Genomic DNA, 22,672 nt, shown 5'->3' with positions numbered 1-22,672 from the left:
TCAGGCTGGGGCACTTTGGGGCCTGTCCCTGCAGACAGAGCCAGTGCTGTGGGACCAGCCAGGGCATGGGGACCCCTGAGCTGCTCCAGAGGAGCTCCTGCCCTGCCCTGCCCAGGCTGGCACCGAGCTGGGCACCGAGCTGGGCACCGAGCTGCCTTCATGCAGGCAGTGCCAGGCAGGTACAGGCTGGGACACCTGTGAGTCCCGTTTGGGGAGCACAGCAGAGCCTGCCCTGCCCCTGCTGATGGGTTCTACCTGCAGAGCCTCTGCAGACAGCCCTTGCATTTATCACCAGCAATGAATTCCATCACCTGCTCCTTCTCCTCTCCAGCACAGAATCAACTCCCGGCACTGGAGTTTCCAAACCCCGACGAGTCTGGATTGCAAACCAGCCTGCCAAGGACTCCCTCCCAGGTCTGGCATGTCTCACACCCCACACCTGGGGGCTCCACATCCCACAGGGCAGCCCCTGAGCCTTCCAGGGAAAGGTTCTGAGTTCCCTGCACTGAGCTGGGCAGGGGAATGGCAAAGCAAACCCAGAGCCAACAGCTCAGACCGGGCTGGCCCAAGGGCTGGGCACCAGCAGTGACACCAGCCAGGCTGGAAGCAGCTCACAGCTCAGCTCCAGCCTGGACAGACAGACAGAAGAGCTCAGCCTTTCCAAACCTGCCTTCTGCCCACGCCCACACCAGGAAACCTCAGCCAGTGCAGCAGGAGGAGCTGGCTACAACTCAGGGTTTCCAAATCCCCCAGAAATGACTGAAAACCACGGAGGGTTCCCACTCTCTGAGCCTCCACGAGCAATTTAGGAATGACAACATCCAGGAGCCATGGCAGAGCATCGCAAGGAGCTGCAGCAGCTTTGGGATCAAAGATGAGCTCTGGAAACACAGGATGACACGTGGCACAACACAACACGGACGCTTCCGCAGCGCTTTCTGAGGGAGCACGGGCATGGCCTACCTGCCTCTCTGGAAATTTGCATGAAGGACTCGACTCCTTTTTCTCCATAATTCCCTTCAGATGCCAAAGTGGATACATAATTCCATCCCAAAGCTTTCACAATGTCCACCATTGCTTGTGCTTGGAAGGAATCTGGAGGAACCACCCGTGAGAAGAAATCATAGCGCCTGTCATCGCTCAACTCGGGTGCAGTTGAGGCATAACTGATTTGTGGGATCTGTAGAAAGAAACAATTTCTGATAAATACACACATTCACATACTCATGGCACTTCTTGCAGCAGCAGCTAAAGCACCTGGCTTCAGCTGAGCTTTGGCTTTGCTGCGTGCACCTGCAGTTCTGCACCACGTTCCCCTACTGTGTACAGGGCACAGGAGCAATCCTTCACTGGCTCCAGCTACCCAGGCAAAGCTGGGAACCAGCTGCTCCCAGTTAGCCAGGCAAAGCTCCCAGTTAGCCAGGTAAAGCTCCCAGTTAGCCAGGTAAAGCTCCCAGTTAGCCAGGTAAAGCTCCCAGTTAGCCAGGTAAAGCTGGGAACCAGCTGCACACAGCTCTGGACACGCACATCCAGCACTCCTTCCTTTAAGGCAATCAAATCAGCACACAAAGCATTTTAACCCCTCACTGCCCTGGTCGCTCTGTGCTGGTTTTAGCAGGATTTGGGATCCTGGCAGAGGGAGGTGAGCTCTGCACCTGCCAACACTGGCTGAAAGCCAGGGAGACCCTTCCTTCCTCAGCCTCAGGAGGATGAAGGCTCCAGGCTCAAGGCACAAGGCACAGTAGGTTCAGTTTTTATTCCCTCTGATGAAGAAGAGGGTGAAGGCTGCTGAGCAGGGACATCTCTGTCACAGACACAGCCTCACAGGCACCTCCTGGCACAGCACTGCACAGTGTTTATCACCCTACAGGTACTGACCAGCTCCTGCCTCCTCAGAAGAACAAATCTGATCTGTACTGCCCCAGGAGCAGCCCTGCAAAGGGCTCAGCACCCCTGGCTCCACAGAGAGCAGGGGGACAGCCAGGGCTGCTTTCTGCAACCAGCAGAAAAGTCAGGCTGTAATATCAGTTTGTATCTGCGGCAACTCTTTGTACTCCAGCCGGCCAACAACTGCTTTTTCAACCAAAAATCAAAAGGAGCACATTCTGCACTTCTACAACAAGCAAAGCTTCCACAGAATTTGCTGCATTGCTTATATTCCTAAGGAGACCTTTGGATTTTAAATCTTTTTCCACTGTTCATAAAATATTAACTACTGCTGGCTGCTTCAATCACTTGGAGTATAAAAAGCAGATATGAGGTGTTTTACCAGTGTTTCTAACAGGATATCTAAAAGCAACATGAAGTTATATAAATGTGCCAAGCAGAGGTCTCCTCCCACTTTGTTCAAACACAGGGAGCAGAGTCCTTCAGGGGGTGTGCCAGGGACTGCAGCCACCCCAATTCCCTGCCCAGAGGGGCAGAGCCCATTGCAGACACCTGCAAAAGGCACCTCCTGCTCCTCCCAGCTCCCCATGCCCACCAGCAGCATCCCAGTGGCTAAACTGGGCACCCACCAGGGAAAAATCAGCTGAAATCCAACCTCTGCTTCCAGGGAGCTCCACACAGGCACCTCCAGCTCCTGCCAGCCCTGCAGAGCACTTCAGAATAAAAATGGATTGCTCAGCTCAGTGAGACCCAAGGGCAGCTGGGCAGGGTCCCTGCTCTGTGCTCCAGGGATGCTGCCCATGGTGTCCCTGGCAGGGCCAAGGGACAGCCAGAGCTTGAATCAGACTCTAAATCAGAGCTTGAATCAGAGTTTGAAATCAGACTGCTCTGTTCAGGGCTTTTCAGTTATCCAGATAAATATTTTCTGTCTCTTCACCATTTTATTTTTCTCTCATTTTGGTAAAGTCTGTTCTTTATCATCAGCTCAAAGCTGGAGTTGGAAGAAGCAGGATTTCTGTTCCATCACATTCTCCCCGTTTTCTGTTCTGACACACCCAAAAGCTCCAGAGAGCCCCAGGGTGCTTTCCCAAAGGCTCCAGGCTCTTGGCAGAGGGGCTGTGATCCACAGGGACCCCCTGTCCTGGCAGGAGCCGAGCTGGGGCTCTCTGAGGGGCCTGAGGAGCTGGCAGGGAGCATTTCCCCCTCGGGGAAGCAGCTTCTGCTCAGTCCCTGTGCCTGCAGCACCCTGCACACACCGTGCAGGAGCTCCTCATGTGCTGAGCCTGGCTGACGCTCTGATGGCAGCAAGGGGGATGATTAATGCTGGGAACATTGTCTTCGGCAGTGATTAATTGATGTTAATTTACTTCTAACGCTGACCATTATTCTTCGTTTATTTCATTTTCTCCTGCTAATGAAGAGCTGTCTCTGGGTCACTCTGGTTGTCTTGCTCAAGCTCCCACTGGAGAGCAGCTGCAGCAGGAGCAGCACAAACACACCAGGGAGCCAGGGGTGTCCTCAGCCTCTCCTTCCACCAGCAGCCAACCCCAGCAGCAGGCTGGGCACAGCTCAGAGCAAAGCCACTGAAATACAGACTGGAACAGCTGAGAGCAAAGCCACTGAAACACAGACTGGGACAGCTCAGAGAAACCCACTGAAACACCAAATGGATCAGCTCAGAGCAAACCCACTGAAACACAGACTGGGACAGCTCAGAGCAAACCCACTGAAACACAAACTGGGACAGCTCAGAGAAACCCCACTGAAACACAGACTGGAACAGCTCAGAGAAACCCACTGGAACACAGACTGGAACAGCTCAGAGCAAACCCACTGAAACACAGACTGGAACAGCTCAGAGCAAACCCACTGAAACACAGACTGGAACAGCTCAGAGAAACCCCACTGAAACACAGAGTGGGACAGCTCAGAACAAACCCACTGAAATACAGACTGGATCAGCTCAGAGCAAACCCCACTGAAACACAGACTGGAACAGCTCAGAGCAAACCCCACTGAAACACAGACTGGAACAGCTCAGAGAAACCCACTGAAACACAGACTGGAACAGCTGAGAGCAAAGCCACTGAAACACAAACTGGGACAGCTCAGAGCAAACCCCACTGAAACACAGACTGGAACAGCTCAGAGAAACCCACTGAAACACAGACTGGGACAGCTCAGAACAAACCCACTGGAGCACCAACTCCCTGTTCCAGTTTCCCTTGCAGACTCACTGGGTGTTATTATCCAGCCCTACATCCTCTTCCTCCTTCTCACCAAACCCTCACCAAAGGCACATGTCTGGTCCTGGAACACACCAAGCCCAGTGCCAGAGCACACACCAGCCTCCCTGGGGCTGCAGGACTGCCAAAGCCTGGCCTGCCAAAGCCTAGCCTAGCCTGGCCTGCCAGCCCAGCGCCTGCCCCAGTCAGCCCCTGCTGCAAACACCCAAACCAAGCAGTTACTGATGCTGGGCTGCCTGCAGGGACTGAGCTCAGCCCCTCTCAGTCACTCATTAAAGATGATGAGGAAGGTGCACCTGAACCACCTCAGGCACTGACAGCAGCCAGGAGGCTTCAGAAAGGCAATTTCCCTGAGGACTTGAGCAATTAAGATAATGCAGGAGTGCCCCTACTGAGACATTAATGAGCTCCTAGCAGGGCAATATGAGGTTCACAGTTTGCTGCATTTCTACTTTCAGTTTCCCAGGAAGTTTTATTGATTCTGGTTTCCTGGCAATGGGCAGAGCTCAGCCTGCTCTGGCAGAGCCTCTGGAGCCCTGCACGTGTGGCAGGGCAGAGTCAGGCTACAAACACTGCAAATCCCCCAACCACCCAGATTCACCAACGTGAGCTGCCTGGAGCCTGCTCTCAGCTGCAGTCTGGTGTGAGCTGATGGGTGAGAAACAGCCTGGGATCTGTTCAGGGCTCAGGCTGTATTAACTTAGAAATGTACCAGGTCAGGGTTTAATCCCAAATCAGCACAGCTCCTCTTGTGCCCCATCCCCATCTCCAACTGCAGGACAGACAGCTCCAGCACGCTGCAGAGAGCTGCTTCCCCTGCCTGGAGCTCAGCTCACTGAAGTTTCTCCCTGGCTGTTTTCTCTGGGCAAACCCCCTCCAGACCCTTCTCATTTCCACTGTGCCTTCTGAGCAGGAAGGAATCTGGCAGGCAGTGCTAGAAATCCAGATATCCTGGGCAGCAGTCCCTGCCCTGGGCAGGGGGCTGAGCAGAGCTTTGAGCTCCCTGGAACCCAAACCGTGCTGTGATTCTATGGAAATTTCACCCAAACCACTGGATAAAGGTAACAGGAGCAGATCCTCCTGCTGCTCTCCAGGGGCTGGAGCTCAGCATTGCCCCAAGAGCTGCCCCCAGCCCGGGGGCACAGCACAGGGAACACCTCTGCCCCTGCTGCCCTCCTGCCCAGCCCTGCCAGCACCAACCCTGCCCAGCAGGGCCCTCCCAAGGCATCCTCCGGCAGCCCCTGCCCCTCTCTGCCCTGGGAGGGGACAGGAAAACAAATCTCGCTGCAGGTTTGGCTGCAGGGCTCTGGCAGAGCTGGGGACTGCATTCCCCGGGGCATGGTGGGAGCAGCCCCTGTGGAGCACTGGGGTGGTGACCCCTCCTTGTCACCCACCCTCACTGGCCACTCCCGCTGCTTTCACAGCCAAGCACCAAATGCTGCCAGTGAGAAAGTGAGGGGGAACAATTAAGAACGTTTCCATGTAAGTCCATATTGGGAGCAACAGCAAATATTCCTGAGCAATGGAGGGAGCACGAAGAAATAAACCCAGAGATGATTCGAGCACCTGAATTTCGGTTCCATCTGCAGGGGCTCTGCACCAGCCCTCCCAGCCGGGTGGGTGAGCTCCATCCCCCACTCCCTGGCCACTGTCAGGGTAAAGCAGCCCTGGTGCTGCCCAGCAGCACCTTCAGAAATCCCCAAGGGCTCCTTACCATTGGTATTGTGATGGAGCCAGCGCTGGAACCCAAAGCTACTGTGGGTTTCTCTAACAACTGCCTTTCTAATTGAACTCGTTTCTGTTTAATTAAGTTCAGAGCTGAAAAGAGCCCATTTCCAATCCCCATCCCCACCACAACTGTCAGGAAAAGCCATGAAAAGCCATCCTGAGGGATACTGGCCAGCTGGGAGCCCTCTCTGGATCTACAGGGTCCTTCCTGCTTCCTTCCCTGAGTGAGAAAGCACTCCTGAAACAAATAATTGTAGCAATTAAGGGACAATAATTACAGCAATTAGCACTGTCCACATGGCTCGCGGGAGCACTTCATCAGCTCAGAAAGCAGGAGACAAGATCACAAACACCCAGTACAGTGAGATGTGTCCATAAACACCAGATATCCTGTATTTCATCTTGATGACCTGTGCCTGGACCAAGGTCTGCTCGTGACAGTGATGAGCTCATGGCACAGATTGGTTTTTTATAGAAAAACAGGGGGGGTTCTTAGCTTTTAAATGCTAAAAGAACCTTGGACTTGAAGAACTTGACTTGAAACCAGGAGACACAAAATTGTAATGAAAATGAGTCACAGCACAAAAATAAACACCTTACCCCCTCCTAAAGCTGTAGATAAAACTGTCCTTGAATAAACAAGGACCTCACCCCTGTCTCAACATGCTCATTGGGACTCAGCCATTTATACTTTCCTAGGGATGAATTATTTACTAAAATGCTTTACTTTCCATCCTACTGACATGAAAAAGAGTTCTAGATACACACTTGCCTAATTTGGGTGTGCAAATTCCTCTTTGTGAATAAAGCTGTGTTTATGTAATCATGAAGATCCTGAGTGAGCATTTCTCAGAAGTAAAATTAACTGGTATTTTTATTACTCCCATTTTAATTTCTCTTGGTTTATCTGCATTGTGATTCAATAATATTGGGCAAAAATCTAATTTATAATTGTTAATTACTATTTCTAAGCCCTTGGTCTATAGCCACCCTTCTTGGAGGGAGGCTCCTGGAGGGCACCAACCCTCCCCGCCCTTGGCATGGCAGAGGGGCCCTGGCTCAGCCCTGGGCAGGCAGGAGAGGCACAAACACCAGGGCCACCCTCCCTGGCACACAGGAGCCACCACAAACACCTCTCCCGTCCCCAAAGAGGGACATTTATCTCCTGCACCACAGGGATTATTGCTGCTGAAGGAAAAGGCACAGGGACAAGTATGACACTTCCCCATTTCATGTTTTAAAGTGAAATATTCAGCTTGGTGAGAGATGGATGGGATGCAAGGTCCCTTCCAGCCCAGCCCACTCTGTGGTTCTGTGTCTGTTCTGTGCACAGCGGAGGGAGAGGAGGGGCTGTCAGCCTCTGCCATGCCCTGAACACACCCTGCAAGCTCTTACAGATGCCAAAATACATTCCCATTCCTCTGGGGCTCAGAGTCAGGGCACTGGGGCTTACAGCAGTCAGGGCACTCTGAGAAGGGTTCCTGTCCCCACCCAAAGTGCTGGGCAGACACTCAGGGCAGCACTGGCAGCACTGGGGGATTTGGTTTCAGCTCCTTCCAGGTGCACCATTCCCCATCCCTGCCTGCATCCCCAGGAGCTGGGAGCCAGTCCCTGTCAGCAGAGGGATGCATGGACACCCAGCACACCCGTCCCTGCAGCGATGGAGCTCCCTCATCCAAACACAGACTCACCAATTCCAACTCTTCTGAAAATAAAACAGGAGCAGAATGTAAACAGAGCAAAGCAGCTTTTATGTTTTATTTATGTGTACACACTGCTCCATTCATCCCAAACAGATAATTGAACCTTATATTGTCTATGCATATTTTAAAAGGTTTTTAATCTGCAAGTATAAATCTCATTGATTTTGAAAGTGGCCCGATAAAGACAACACCAGTGACGACTTATTCAGCAGCCAGGCTGAGACAGAAAACCTTCCTGGTGGCAGAACTACATTCTGTGAAAGCAATCCACAGGCACACAAGCCCAGCCAGAGGAGCAAGCTGCAGTGTGGCACAAGGGGAGGCACTCATCCTGTGAGCTGAGTGCTTGGGCTCAACGAGAGCTGAGGCTGGGCTGTGAGCACGGCTCATTACTGCATCATATAATAATTGCATTCCTGGGAGAGCATCCACGCTCCTGTCGTGGAAAGTAAGGCTCTGATTTGAATATTTGTTCCTGAATTTTCAATCTAGCTGAGAGTCTTCCAGCCAAGGAGAATAAGGCCTCTGGCCTTGGTGCCCTGACAGAGTAACACATCCAAAATCTGGCAACACAGATTTCGCTGCATTAAGGGGTTATTTCTAATTTCAGCGTACAGTTCAACTTTGGGCAGGCAGCTCAATAGCACAGTGAGCAAACCCAAGTGCTGTGAACAACTTCCAGTGAGCAGATACTGCAGGAGCTCATTTTAATGCTCTCATTCAAATGTCCCAGTGGCCTCAGCCAAGGGAGAGGCTCAGACAATGGGATCTCCTCCAGCCCCCCTGGATCCTCTGACACCCCAAGGGAACCAGCTGCATTTCAAGCAGTAAATGATGTTTTAAACAGGGCTTCTGGAGCTCATTTCCCTCCGTGCAAGATTGGAAGTATTTCTGAATTTAAAAATGTGTCAAATAATAAAAACCCCAGGGTTTTAATGTGCTCACAACTGTGGCTGACTGAACCGTTCTGCTTGAGCTTAAACTGTCTGGTTTGGATTGGCACTTTATGGAAAGCTTGAGGCAAGCACAGAGCTGTGAATTATTAAGAGTATGTGTGAGGTGCTGCCTGACCTCCCTGCAGCCCTGCTCACCCACCCCTACGAGCCTCAACAGCTTCCTCCTCCTCCTCCTCCTCCCGAGGTGCCCCACACCCGCAGCCAAAGCCCAGGGTGAGATGTGCTCACCTCACTCCAGCTGGAGGTGACCAGCCCAGAGCTAGAAAATGAATCCAAATTCACGAGCAGAGCCACAAACCTGCCCAGCCTGCCCTGCTGGGCACAGCATCCCTGCTGCCTGCATCCCAGTGACACCAGGGAGAAAGATTCCCCGGGCCCAAGGGCTCCTGGCAGCCCACTCACTGCCAGGGGCACCTGCACAGAGCCACCTGTGGGGACAAGGGGGCAGACAGCTGTCACAGACAGCTGGATGTGACACAGCTGTGTGGTGCTGTCCTGGGCAGGAGGGGACAATGCCCAGCTGATTGTCCTGGGGCTGCCTGGACAGGCTGCTGTGACTTCCTGCTGTAAGCTGGTTCCAGAGACTGGCAAGGTCTGGGTGATAAAACCTCAGTCATGCATTCTTCATTTTCCCTTTCCTACCTGCATGTTTGGGCAGGCAGCTCAACACCTCAGTGAGCAGACCCAAGTCCTGTGACCAGCCTCCACTGCACAGATGTTGCAGGAGTAGGAGCCTGTTCTCATTCAAATGTCTGAGTGCTCTCATGGAGAGCACCACAAACCATCCCCTCCCACGTTTCAGAGCCCAGAGCAGCGTTTCAGAGCATCTCAGGTGCACCAGGCTGCAAGGGCAGCCAGCAAGAGAAAACCCTGTAAGAGCGAGGGCCCAGCTGGCGTTCTCTCCTCCCAACCCTCCCAACCCGTGTGCAAAACAGCAAACAGCAAACTCCTGCCATTTCAGCAGCACCAGCACAAACACAGCGCTCTCAGAAGCGATGATCTGCTCCAGGTAAGAGCAGCCTTCAGGTCAGGTGCTCCTGGCCACTGCAGCCACACTCCAGTGGAGTTCACTGCTCCACCTCACCCTGGCACACTGCCTGTGTCTCCTGCCCAAGTCACAGCCTGCTCAGCAAGGAGGAATCCCCAGAGAGAAACCACTGGGCTGGAAACACCCCAAGATCAGATCCAACCCTGCCCCATGTACCCAAGTGCCACCTCCACAGGGCTTTGAAATGCCCCGGGATGGGCACCCTACACTCCCTTGGGCAGCTGTGCCCGGGCTGGGCAGCCCTTGCCATGGGGAAATTGTCCCTGACATTCAGCTTAGACCTCCCCAGCCCAGCCTGGGGCCGTTCCCTCTGCTCCTGTCCCTGTTCCTGGAGCACAGCCCGACTCCCCGGCTGTCCCCTCCTGCCAGGAGCTGTGCAGAGCCACAAGGGCCCCCTGAGCCTCCTTTGCTCCAGCCTGAGCCCCTGCCCAGCTCCTCAGGGATTCTGCAGCCCCTGCCCAGCTCCTCAGGGATTCTCCAGCCCCTTCCCAGCTCTTCAGGGATTCTCCAGCCCCTTCCCAGCTCCTCAGGGATTCTCCAGCCCCTTCCCAGCTCCTCAGGGATTCTCCAGCCCCTTCCCAGCTCCTCAGGGATTCTCCAGCCCCTTCCCAGCTCCTCAGGGATTCTCCAGCCCCTGCCCAGCTCCTCAGGGATTCTCCAGCCCCTCCAGGGCTGCCCTGCCCCGGGGAGCAGCAGCAGCAGCCGGGAGGAGCTCAGAGAGGACAAATTGTTCCATCATCTGCAAGGTCAGCCATCTCCTCCTCGAGTCCCAGGCATTTAAAATTCCTTCAGAACTGTGGGAGGCACGGCTGACCCGGGCCTGGGATGGCTCCACCAGGGACACTGAGGGATTATATTTAGCCTGCCTTTGATTTCATATTTTCTTTAATCCAAAATAAACATTATCACAAGGGAAAAGGCCTGTTGTGTCCTCTGAGCATCAGAAACAGAACAAGGTCCTTCAGGACACAGGCTGGGTATAAAGGAGTGAGAAAATGCAGTGAGAGAGATGTGAGTGAGAATGGATTGTAATTATGGGAGAAATCTGCATTTGACATTTCTCCCACTACATATCCAAGAGTTATAGGGTATAATGAAGTTCCAGTGAATATCTATACCTTTTATTCCCTTATATTTCATCTCTGGCCTCTCACAAAGTGCATCATCACCATGTAATTCTACAGATATCTAAATATTTCTGCATTATTACAGGGAAAACCACAAGGCAATCACACTTTTACCTTCACTGGTTTTCTTCACCTCAACATTGAGCTTGCCAGCTAAATAATTACATTTCTTCTTATCTAACTTGTGGGAAAACAAATTTAATAACAGAAATACAGTCAGAAAGACGAATACTTAGGGGAGAATAATTTTCAGACTTAAACTTCACAAGCTCAATAGATTATTCTGGACACTGGATAATTACTCTGCATGTCTTTATCGCAAAAGTGCCCGGACATTCTAATTAATCCAAATTACTTTCTAGGGGCCATGTTATTAGACTCATGCAGGAACAGCCAGATACAGAAATATTGTTATTTTTCTAAAGGTCTCGAACAGCTCAGCCTTACAGCACCCTGATGAAAACCAGCCCAGAGCCGGCAGAGGAACCCAGGGATCCTGGGGAACAGGGAACCTGCAGGAAAAGCTGCCCAGCCTCATCAGGGGCTTCTTGAAAAACACAAACCAGGGGCCACTGCTGATTTCATCAACAGCACCCCAGCCCACAGCCTGTGTCCGTGATAAAACTGATCCTAAGCCACACCAACAAACTGGTCCTAAACAACACCAACACACAAACCTGATCCTAAACCCCAATAAAAAAACCTGATCCTAAACCACACCAACAAACTGATCCTAAACAACACCAACACACAAACCTGATCCTAAACCACACCAAACCTGATCCTAAACCACACCAACAAACTGATCCTAAACAACACCAACACACAAACCTGATCCTAAACCACACCAAACCTAATCCTAAACCACACCAACAGAGAAAACTGATCCTAAACCCCACCAACAAACACAAACCTGATCCTAAACCACATCACAACCATTTCCACTGGCCAAACCAACCTTTCCCATCTCCACTTGCCTTGCTCTTATTTTTGCAATGTTATTTCAGCATTAACTCCATTTTCAGTCATTAAAAAAGGTTCACAATTCTCCACCAAATGTCCTTTGGAAGTTCCACGAGTCAGATTTGGTGGAAATTGCTGTCAGTGCTCAATAAATGGGATAGTCCAGCAAATAAAACACCTGGGCCTGGAGCACACCTAAGCAAACCAGGTGTGCTTTGCTTTCTCTCCTGAGAGCAGAACTGTCAGAGAAGACCTGACCTGTTGTACCTGTCCTGGTGCTCAGAGCTGGCCTCATTTCTAGCTTGGAGCAAGAAGAGAACAAAATAAAGAGCAGATAAAGCCACAAGCACTCAGATTCTAAAACACATTCAAACCAAACTTGATGGTTCATCCCTGCAATTCCTTCAGCAGAAAAATAATCCAGGCACTCTGGAAATGTGAGTGGTACCTGGAGGAGCCTCCCACCACACCTGGGAACAGCTCTGTCTCCAGCAGCCCGAGGAGGAGCTGGGCTCTGTGGCACTGATGGGCCCCCAGGCAGCACCTGCAAACTGGCCTCCAGCTCTGAGACACCAAGGGAAAGGGCTCTTGGGTTTCCCTGCCCTTCCTTCCCATCACTCCTGGTACATAGAGGTGAAGATGTTACAAAAGAAAGGCCTCATAAAATCAGGCCTTGCTCTGCTGAATTACCAACAGGCGTGTAAGTTCTCATAAGGGAAAATTAGTAGAATGCAAAACAGGTAACAACAAACTATTCTTGCAGAGAAAAACAGTCTACACCTGCAAAACCAAGAAATCTGTTCCATAACAATCAGTGAAGAAATTATATAAACACATCTAGAGAGAAAAAATGTGATAGATATATTCAATAGCCCTTCCCAAGCAAGGAACTGAGTTTCACTGTACCGCTGACCAGCTGGGTTTAACACAGTGCCTTCTGATATTGCCTAGGAAAGTCAACTGTGGGAATAAAGAATTGGCTTTTCTGCATGAAAAAACCAAAAACGAATGCCCAGGATTTCCCTGTCCTTCCCCTGCCTGTCCCAGTGCCCAGGATTTCCCTGCCCTTCCTTTCCATGCCTCGGTGCCCAGGATTTCCCTGCCCTTCCTTTCCATGCCTCAGTGCCCAGGATTTCCCTGCTGTTCCCTGCCCTGTCCCAGTGCCCAGGATTTCCCTGGCAGCTCTGTCTGGAGCTCTCCAGCTGCTCCGTGCCCAGGGCAGGGGAGCTTTGGGAAGATGAAAGGATCTCTGTGACCCCGGGAAGCCCTGAGGATGAAAGGCACAGGAGCCGTTTCTGGAAAGCAGCGAGAATTTCGGGCTCTCTGCTCTGTGAAGAGGCTGCCGGTGCTGGGAGGGCTCAGAATTCCCGAGGGATTGGTCCTGCGAGGTGCCGGACAAGCTGTTCCCCCCGGGAGCCAGGTGAAGGATGGAGCAGAGCCGGCGGAGGCTGCAGGTGAGAAGGGATGCTGCGAGACCCTGTGTTTTCCTCCCAGCCTGCGTGCAGCGTCCTGTGCCGGCTGTGCAAAGAGCCACGGCCCCGGTGGGGCTGCACAGAGCCCACGGCTGGGGACGGGGGATGAACGGCCCTGCCAACACTCCTGCATCCGTATTTAGCACATCAGAGTGGAGATCACCTCGTGTTTATACATGCGCAGTTTACACCTAAATCACCGCTGCTTCTTTTTTTTTCACTTCTCACTGAATAGCTGTTTGTGAAAGGAAGTTTATGCGGAATGCCGGGTGTCAGATGGTTTGGAACGACTGACTCTGACAGGTCCTCATGGGCCGTCCCCGAGAAAGCCGGGAGGGCAGGGAGCGGATGGGATGGGATGGGGATGGGGTGACCCCCCTCAGTCCCTGACCAGCAGGGCCATCCCAGCCCATCGGGAATCAGCCAAGAACAGACTGGGGGCTCCCTTCCAGCCCCGCTCCTGAAACCGGGAGAGGATGGGAACGGGAGAAGGGGGATGGAGAACGGGGCTTTGCTCTCCACTTGGAAATATGTGGAGAATCCAAAGGAAGGCAGCAGCCCCAGGAATGCCAAAGGCCGCTGTAGCTTTCCCTGCGCTCAGCCGGAGCCAGCCCCGAGTGACAGACGGAACCCCAGACATTGCTGCCCCTCCGCTCCGAGGCACGGCAGCGTTCCGTGGGCGCTGGGGGGGCTTTGGGAACGCCGCCCCCGTGCCCTCGGCTCCCACAAGTGCCTCTCGCATCCCTCGCTGCCAGCCTTAGGAACGCGCTGCCTCTCACATCCCAGCCTTGGGAACGCGCACACCGTCTTGGATCCTTCTCCTCCATCCCATCTCCCTGCGACTCCCTTCCCTCCGGTTATCCCTCCGGAGGGCAAAAGCACGGCGCAAAGGAACGAGCCCCCTGTGCATTGTTCATCGCGATCTGCAGAGCGGCTGTAATGACTGCAGCGGCAGCTCTGCCCGCCGGGCTCGGAGCCCCGCACCCTGCCCCAAACCTGCCCCCAGCCCGGCCCCGCAGCCCACCGGCAGAGCGATGGGGGTTTGAAACCAGCCGTGCTCCGGTATCACAAGCAACCGACAGGAAAATTAGCATTGTAAAATGGCAACCTCATTTAGATAAGCACCCTGTGAATCCATCTAATTTGTATACAGAGTCATTATGTGGTCACGGCCGAGTGCCTCCAGCCTCTCTCTTTCTCCTAAACACAGCTCGGGGAGGGTCCCGAGGCAGCTGAGCGCTGCTGCCGGCCCCGAGAGCAGGACAGGACTGTCCCTGCCGGGTCACTGACCCTGCCAGAGCGGGGGCAGCAGCTCTGCCCCAGGGCCAGGGCGCTGCCACCTCCCTGGGCTCCAAACATCCCCCGAGCATCCTCAGCCAGCCGCTCACGGGGCTCTTCTGGAGCTGCACAAGGGCTCTGAGCCCCTCACCGCTGCCACAGCACTGCTCCAGGTTGCCCTTGGGGAGGGGTGACACCTGTGGGCACAGGCAGGGCACTCCCAGAGCGGCACAGGTGCCACACACCTGGCTGCACAGCTGGCAGGGCCCCTGCCCCACTGCCAGCCCCCTGCTTGTGAGATTTGCCTTCCCGCAGACTTCTCCCCAGGCAGAAGGGCCAGAAGATGTTACTGTCCATTCTGACAGCTTGGGAATCACGGTGTTTGGTAACACAGAGCTGACAGGGAACTCGATAAACAGAGTGCTCTGCACCCCCCACTGCCCCGGCCCATCTGCATCAGCCCAGACGTGCAGGAGATCTTTATCTCTCAGGTGCTTACACCAGTTCCATCACCTTGGCATCGCAGAGCTCTCAACTCTTTAAAAATAGAACTAACAGCCTTTTCTCCTTAGTTCTTCCTTCCAAGCGTTCCAGAGAAAGGCTGGGATCACTTATGGCTTTATTTTATTTATTCCTTTCTTTGTGAAAGAGGCTGAGCCAAGCCCTTGGCCTCCCCTCCTGCCAGGGAGAGGGAAAGGCAAACGAGGGGGTGCCCAGGAATTTAAGAGGGTTCTCTGTGTCGGTGTGGGGTCCCAGCTCACACATCCCTGCCGGTGGTTCCCCAGCCCTGCCCAGCTCCAGCCTGCACAGGTGGGACAGGACAGAGGGAGACAGAAAGGAAGGAGCTCTGAGGACTGAGAGCAACCCCACAGAGCGCCTGGATTAATTAATTAGTGCAGACATCCCAGCTCAGGAGCAGCCACTGCAATGCTGCTGCATTTTCTCATCCCCTGCACACGGGGAGAGCCAGGGCAGGGGGCTCTGCTGGGAGCCCAGGCACAGGGAGTGGCAAATCCATCCTCCACCCCAGGACAGGTGCCTGGCACAGCTCAGCACCAGGGAGACAAATGCTCCTCAGATCCCCTTCCTTCCCTGCTCCACCACCTCCTGTGCTTCCCAGGCTAGAGCAGCAGATCAGGCTGTGATGGAATTCTCTGTATTTGCTCTTTTACCATCCCTCTCAATGCATTTTTGTCTAGTGAGACAGCAAGAGCCGTGCTGATCTCCTGACAAGCTCCTCTCCATCCCTGCAGCCCCTGAAGGTGTCCCTGACACAGCCCAGCCCCCAGGCACACTGAGGTGACCAGTGGGGCACTTTCTGAGCTGTGCTGGGGGGAGGCCATTCCCTGGGGACAGCCCAGCTCCTGCCCGGGGGCGCAGGGACACACATGGCTGTCTCCAGGGGAACCCTCTGAACCCACCAGCCGGCTGTACAAACGTGTGCCCAGATCCTCTGTGCCAGAGCTGCACACCTAGGAGCCTTTCCAAACACAGCAGGACCAAGCAGGACACCCCGAGGCAGGGACAGCTGTCCCCTCTGCTGTCCCCTGGCTGATGACACCACCCCCACCGTGTTCATTCTACAGTGAGAAGGGAAATACCACCACAGCAAAGCTCATGAAACCAGGCAGGATTGTCCTCTGGCACCTGTGGGGATGAGAGATGGAGCAAACTCTCTCTGAGCACCTCTCCCCAGTCCAGGCCAGGGCAGAGCAGAATTCCCAGAGATCCCAGCCCTGCTCTTCCTGCAGAACCCTGGCAGCCAACAGCCCCTGCAGCCTGCCCCAGCCCTGGCAGCCCAGCTGGGTTTGGGGCTCCACAGCCCCACAGCAGCTGGCACAGCCCGGCCAGCTCCTCCTGGGAATGACCCAGCCCCAGCACCCTGCAGCACTCACTGCTGGCACTGAGCACCAGTAACCCCGGAGAGCTATCCCATCCCATTCTGCCACCACAATCCAGCAGGAAGAGACACTAATTAGCAGGGAGCTGTTGCAGGGATGCATGAATATTAATGCCACCGTCCAAAGTAATTTCCCCAATTACTGCTGTTGCAGCAGCTCCATTACAACCCATACACCCGGGCTGATGTGAAGATCTCCCTAATAAGGGAGTGAGAACAACTGCTGGAGAGCTCCACCACGCCTCAGCTGACACTAACAAGGTTAATTCTCCCCTGTAGGAAATCACAGAAATCTGTAAATATTTTAAGAATAAAAGCAGCCTTTCCCTCCTGGTATAAATATCCTGCTGGAAAACCCCCAGGGAGTTTCCTTCAGCAGAGCCCGAGCTCAGGGAGGTTTGTGATCTCCTGAACTCCCAAGCGTGCAGCACTGAACACTGAGAGAGACAGAAAGAGCCATTAAACCAATGAGCTGGCTCCTGGTTTGGGATCTTCATTCCAGATTTCACATTGATACTCCTCTCTGAAGTGTCTGTGCTCAGGAATTCATCAGTCTGTGACATGGCTGAGTGGTTATATGACATGTTAGAGCTTAAATGCACTTTTATTATGCATAAAGCATTACATTTCTGTATTTATTTCCTTTTGCAATGCTTTTTTACCCCTCTGCAAACACAGCCAACACTTGGAAACGATAAAGCCGAAAACTCCGCAATGACAAAGAAATTAAACCTTTTCCTGAGGAAAAAGAACCGCTGTACACATTCAGACACATGCCTGAGTTAGTCTGGCTCAGAACAAGGGTAAAACACCACCTCTGCTGCTGAGCATGGCCAGGGCCTGGTGCAGCATGAGTGAATTCCCCAGCACTGCAGATCCACGGGCTGCTCACACCCACAGCCCTGGGAGATGTCTCACATCCCAGGGCAGCAAGGACTGAGCTCCCAGCCAAGAAAACCAGTGCCTGTGATGGTCACAGAGCTGAATTCCCTTTCTGAGGGACCAGACACCGTGACCACACCCCAAAGGCACCTCGAGGCAGGAGCACAGCCTCTGCCAGCCCTCCCAGCACACCTTCACACTGGGGCAAACTCATCTTCCTTCCCAGCTGAAAGGGAAAGGTGGGAGCAGTGGGCAGGACAAGGCAACAGCACCTCCCAGCAGACAAATGACAGGATCCCAGAATATTTGGGGCTGGAAGGGAGCTCTGGAGACCCCCCAGCCCAGCAGGGTCACCTGGAGCAGTGCCACAGCACACATCCAGGTGGGTTTGGGATGTCTCCAGAGAGGGAAACTCCACGATTCCCTGGGCAGCTGCTCCAGGGCTCTGCCCCCTCCTTGGAGGGAAGTTCTCCCTCCTGCTGAGGTGAACTCATGTTTTAGTTTGTAGTCAAATGCCTGCTAGAACCTGGCTTTCAGTGATTCCCAGGAACAGCCAAACCCCAGGCTCCTGAACAAAGCCAGCAGGAACGAGGTGGCCTCCATCCTGCCCCCAGCCCTGAGTGAACACTGACCCTGCACCAGCCTGGCGCTGCTCAGAGATCTCCCACACTCCAGGGAGCAGCAGCACAAGGTAACCAACAGCAACACAGACCCAGGGGCAAGCACAGAGGGGCTTTCCTGGTGCTTGGGATATACAGGAGCAGGAAAAGCCCAAACAAAGCCAAAAGCCCTCTGGTGATGGTCAGTGCCAGGGGAAATCACGTTCAGAATCAGCCAGATGAGGCTGGGCTGGAGCAGATGCCATGCTCAGGGAATGCTGCAGGATCTGACACGATCCTCAAACACTGCTTCCCTGGGAGCAGCCTGCAAACACGGGAGCCTTCGAGAGGTTTTTTTCTCTGCTTCCACCTGCTGGTCAGACCATCCTCCATCCACCCGGGATCAGCACTGCGGGCAGGAACACCTGGGGATGGGGAGGCACCCCTGGGGATGGGGAGGCACCCCTGGGCATGGGGAGGGCAACACCTGGGCATGGGGAGGGCAACACCTGGGGATGGGGAGGCACACCTGGGGATGGAGAGGCAACACCTGGGGATGGAGAGGCACCCCTGGGGATGGGGAGGGCAACACCTGGGCATGGGGAGGGCAACACCTGGGGATGGGGAGGGCAACACCTGGGCATGGGGAGGGCTGGGCTGGCCCTGGCCAAAGCCCAGGGGCTGCTCTGGAGCCCTGTGACATTCCCGAGCAGCACAGGGGGACATGCAGCAGCTCTTGGCTGTCTGTAAGTGACCCCATGCCCTGACTTACAGTGATTGTCTAAATCATGAGACATTTCTTCCTTTGGTGCTGCTGACAAATTCCTGTGGATTACACATTTCATAAACAGAAATGAACCTGAAATGCAAACTCCTGACAGCGCCACCATTTCCCTGGCAATGCCAAGAAAGAAGAATTTAACAAAGAACAGTTCTGGGGGTGAAAAGCAGTCCCACTGTATTTCAGGAGATTTGTGTTTCCAGAAGGGACACTGCCTGAAAATTGGAAGAGGCGGGTGGAAGTTGTTCCTTGAGATAATTGCTATTAATGGCTTTGCTGCAGGATGAACGTGGAATTAGAGCCTGCCTCTGCTGAGATGTGCACTCGAGTGCCTCCCTCAGATGTGCACCCACAGCTCCAATTCATCACCACTCACGGAGAGCACAGGGCTGGCTTGCTCAGAAACTGAGCTCCTCCTGCCAGCCAGCACCACGAGACCCTCTGCCCCTTCCCTAGGGAATGGCTCCCAAATCCCAGGGCTCCAATCCTCTGCCCCTTCCCCAGGGATGGCCCCCCAGATCCCAGGGCTCCAATCCTCTCCCCCTCCCCAGGGATGGCCCCCAGTCCCAGGGCCCCAGCAGGCACAGCCAGGGGAGCAGCAGGGAACGGGGGAGGCTCCCCACGGTGCCTGACCACAGGAGCAGGGAACAGCCCCAGGCTGTGCCAGGGATGCTCACCCTGCACACAGGAAACGTTTCTGCACAAAAGGCTGGCCAGGCCTTGGCACAGCTGTCCAGGGAAATGGAACCACCACCCCTGGAAGAGCTCAAAGCTCATGTGGCACCTGGGGACATGGTCAGTGGTGGGGGATGGCTGGGCTGGATCTCAGGGGGCTTTTCCAGCCTAGAGGATTCCATGGTTTGGAACAAGCAGGGAGGGACAGGGAGAGGAGAGGATGAGGAGCAGAGCTTCCCAGGCCAGGGCTGAGGCAGGAAGGTGAATTTGGTTCTCACTCTCCTTGCTCATCAAAGCTGCAGCAGGGCTAATTGGCTAAAATGGAACTGAAGTGCTCAGGAACAGTGACCCAGGCACATCCAGACCAAACCGGCCCTGAAACTGCCTTGCAGCTGCTGCTTCCTTTGTCACAGCCCCTTTCATGTCCCTCTCTCCACCAAGGAGCAGCTCTTTGGTTCCTGCCCCTCAAGGCCTGTTAAACTCTCCCCTCCCTGGCTCTCTTTAAAGACACTGCCTGTGATTCCAAGCCTTTCATACTCCTCCCTTACATATCCCTGCTCCATCTGGCACTTGCAACACCTTCCAATTTAGATTCATCTGGAATCAACCCAGCAACAGCTTCAGAAATACTGAAGCAGATGCTTTAAACAATGTCTCCTGCACCTTCTGCCCTGCTGGGGAAGGAGGGAGCTGCCAGACCCTCCTGCCCTCTCACCGAGAGCACTCCAGCTCTGCTGCAGGATGGAGCAGCGGGCTGGGGCTGGCACAGCTCCTGGGGGGCTCTGGGCACAGCCACCAGCTGCTGCTGGGCAGCTCCACTTCCCTCATTCCCAATCCATGGCACATCCTCCCTCCCCTCCAAACAAAATCCCATCTGCTCTCCCCTTCTCCACTGCCACCATCTCCCCCCGTGTCTCTGCTGTTTTCTCCTTCACCACAGCGGCTGCCAGAAGGCCCAGGTGACAGCCAGCAGTGGGTGTCACCCCTGACACAGCTCCCGTGGGTGTCACAGGGACCCTTTGGGGTTTTCAGCACCCCCAAGTGGAGGGCTGAGGCCCTGGCTCCCCTCCAGCCCAGCCCAGGTGCTGTGGGGAGGAGCAGGAGCTCAGGGCACCCCCAGGATGGGGTCTCCCCTCCCCTGGGGATGCTCAGCCCAGCCTCAGCCCCTCCTGCCTGCCTCCAGCCCTCCTGGGCTGCTCCAGGGATGCTGCTCAGGGCAGAGCAGCTCCTGGACTGCCCCATTTTAAACCACTCTGGGCTGCTGGCACAGCCCTGTGCACAATCATCAGCAATGGGTAATTACCAATGGACACCCAGCAATGGTTAATTACCAATGGACACCCAGCAATGTTCATTATCAATGGCACAGCCCTGTGCACAATCACCAGCAATGGGTAATTACCAATGGCACAGCCCTGTGCACAATCACCAGCAATGGTAATTATCAATAGACACCCAGCAATGGTTAATTACCAATGGACACCCAGCAATGTTCATTATCAATGGCACAGCCCTGTGCACAATCACCAGCAATGGGTAATTATCAATAGACACCCAGCAATGGGTAATTATCAATAGACACCCAGCAATGGGTAATTATCAATAGACACCCAGCAATGGGTAATTACCAATGGCACAGCCCTGTGCACAATCACCAGCAATGGTTAATTGTCAATGGACACCCAGCAATGGGTAATTATCAATGGCACAGCCCTGTGCACAATCACCAGCAATGGGTAATTATCAATAGACACCCAGCAATGTTCATTATCAATGGCACAGCCCTGTGCACAATCACCAGCAATGGTTAATTACCAATGGACACCCAGCAATGGTTAATTACCAATGGCACAGCCTGTGCACAATCACCAGCAATGGGTAATTATCAATAGACACCCAGCAATGTTCATTATCAATGGCACAGCCCTGTGCACAATCACCAGCAATGGGTAATTACCAATGGACACCCAGCAATGGTTAATTATCAATGGCAACCCTCACAGAGATCCAGGAGTGTTTAATTATCAGAGGCACTGCAGCTCCACGCTCAGCACCACTGCCTACTCAGCAGATCCACCTCGGATTTACTGAGCTGCCTCTGTTCTCGCTCTGTTTTCTTTCCATCTCCCCGATTATTGCCCATCATTCCTGGGAAGCTCCATCAGTAATTCCAGCCAGACTCCCAGCCTGGCTCCTGGGCACGGTGAGGGTGTGCTGCAGCATTGATCTGCCTTCCTGTGTGCTGCAATAAATATCCATCCAGCTCCTCATCCTTGCCACTCTGAAATGCAAACCTACTGCCAAAGAGCCAACCTGAGCCTCCCAGTGCTGCTGATTCCCCCACTGCACACAGAAACCAGCCCTGCCTTCCCTCCCGAGGAGGCAGAGGCTGGGCTTCACCTGCAGATGGTTCCAGGCTGCACCTCAGGTGCTGAGGAGGATGGAGTGCTCCCCCTTCACCCAGAGCATCCTCAGGGGCAGCACTGCCTCAGCTCAGAGCAGCCTGGTGCCAGCTGGGACGCCCAGGAGCGGGCAGGGTGACATTTCCCAGGTAGCTGGGGCCCTGGCAGTGCCCCCAGAGCTGTGCCCCTCGGGGCTGGTCCTGCAGCACCCAGCCCCCCTGGCAGCTCTGCCAGAACGTGGCCAGGGGTGCTGGTGTCACACAGCTCAGGGCTCCCGTGGCTGGGAGGCTTAAAGAGCACTTGCTCTCTCCTACAGGACCCCAAAGAGGGCTGGAGAGCGAGACAAGAGGGAGGTGAGCAGCAGCCAAAGGGTGCAGGGACAGTCCCCTGCTCGCCCTGCACAGCCAGGCTCGGTCCCTGCCAGGGGGGACTCTGAGCTCCCAGAGGGACCTTCTGGAGCACCAGGAGGTCAAACCTCATTCCCTCCAGCATCCACCCTCACCTGACTCCCCTCACAGCGGGTGACAAGCCCACTGCAGCCACTGGAGAAGTCTCATTAAGTTAATTATCATTTATGCCAGGCTCTGAGTGACCATGGCACTGTGGGGCAGCAGCTGCAGGAGCCAGCCCAGCCCAGCACACTGGCACTGAGCCTGTGCCCCCAGAGGTGCCCTGTGACCATGGCAGGTGGCCCTGGGCAGATGCCAGCCCCTCACCTGGCAGGACAGAGCCAGACCCCTGGCCAAGAACACGCTGTGAATTCATTCTGCCTCCCGCTGCCCTTCCAGAGCCTCCCACTCCCCCTGTGCCAGCCAGGAGCAGGATCTGAGCCAGCACAGGGAAGCGTGGCACTGAGCAGGGTGGCAGTGGGGCAGGGAGGGCTGGGTGCTGGGCAGCCCTGGGCACACGGGGCTGATCCACCCCGGGCCAGAGGAGCTGCACCTGCAGCAGCAGGCAGCCCTGCAGGGGTGGAACAGCCCTCGTGCGCTGAAATGCTGAATGAAGCTCGGAGAAAAGCACAATTC

General features: G+C 54.4%; 1 protein-coding gene across 1 annotated transcript in view; it reads right to left on the bottom strand.

Annotated features, from left to right (window-relative positions):
• Positions 1-22,672, bottom strand: part of GRM7 (glutamate metabotropic receptor 7) — a gene marked incomplete at its 3' end in the record, with an annotated part of 165,023 nt that overhangs the window by 91,849 nt on the left and 50,502 nt on the right. The window contains exon 2 of the mRNA XM_084214301.1: positions 964-1,180. Coding sequence (XP_084070427.1) covers positions 964-1,180 — 217 coding nt within the window. The remainder of the gene's footprint in view (positions 1-963; positions 1,181-22,672) is intronic.

This window comes from Fringilla coelebs (assembly GCF_963513975.1).
Source record: "Fringilla coelebs genome assembly, chromosome: 13".
In the NCBI taxonomy this organism is placed as follows: Eukaryota; Metazoa; Chordata; class Aves; order Passeriformes; family Fringillidae; genus Fringilla; species Fringilla coelebs.
Note: the sequence above shows the minus strand (reverse complement) of the source record. Positions and strands in the feature narration are given on the sequence as shown.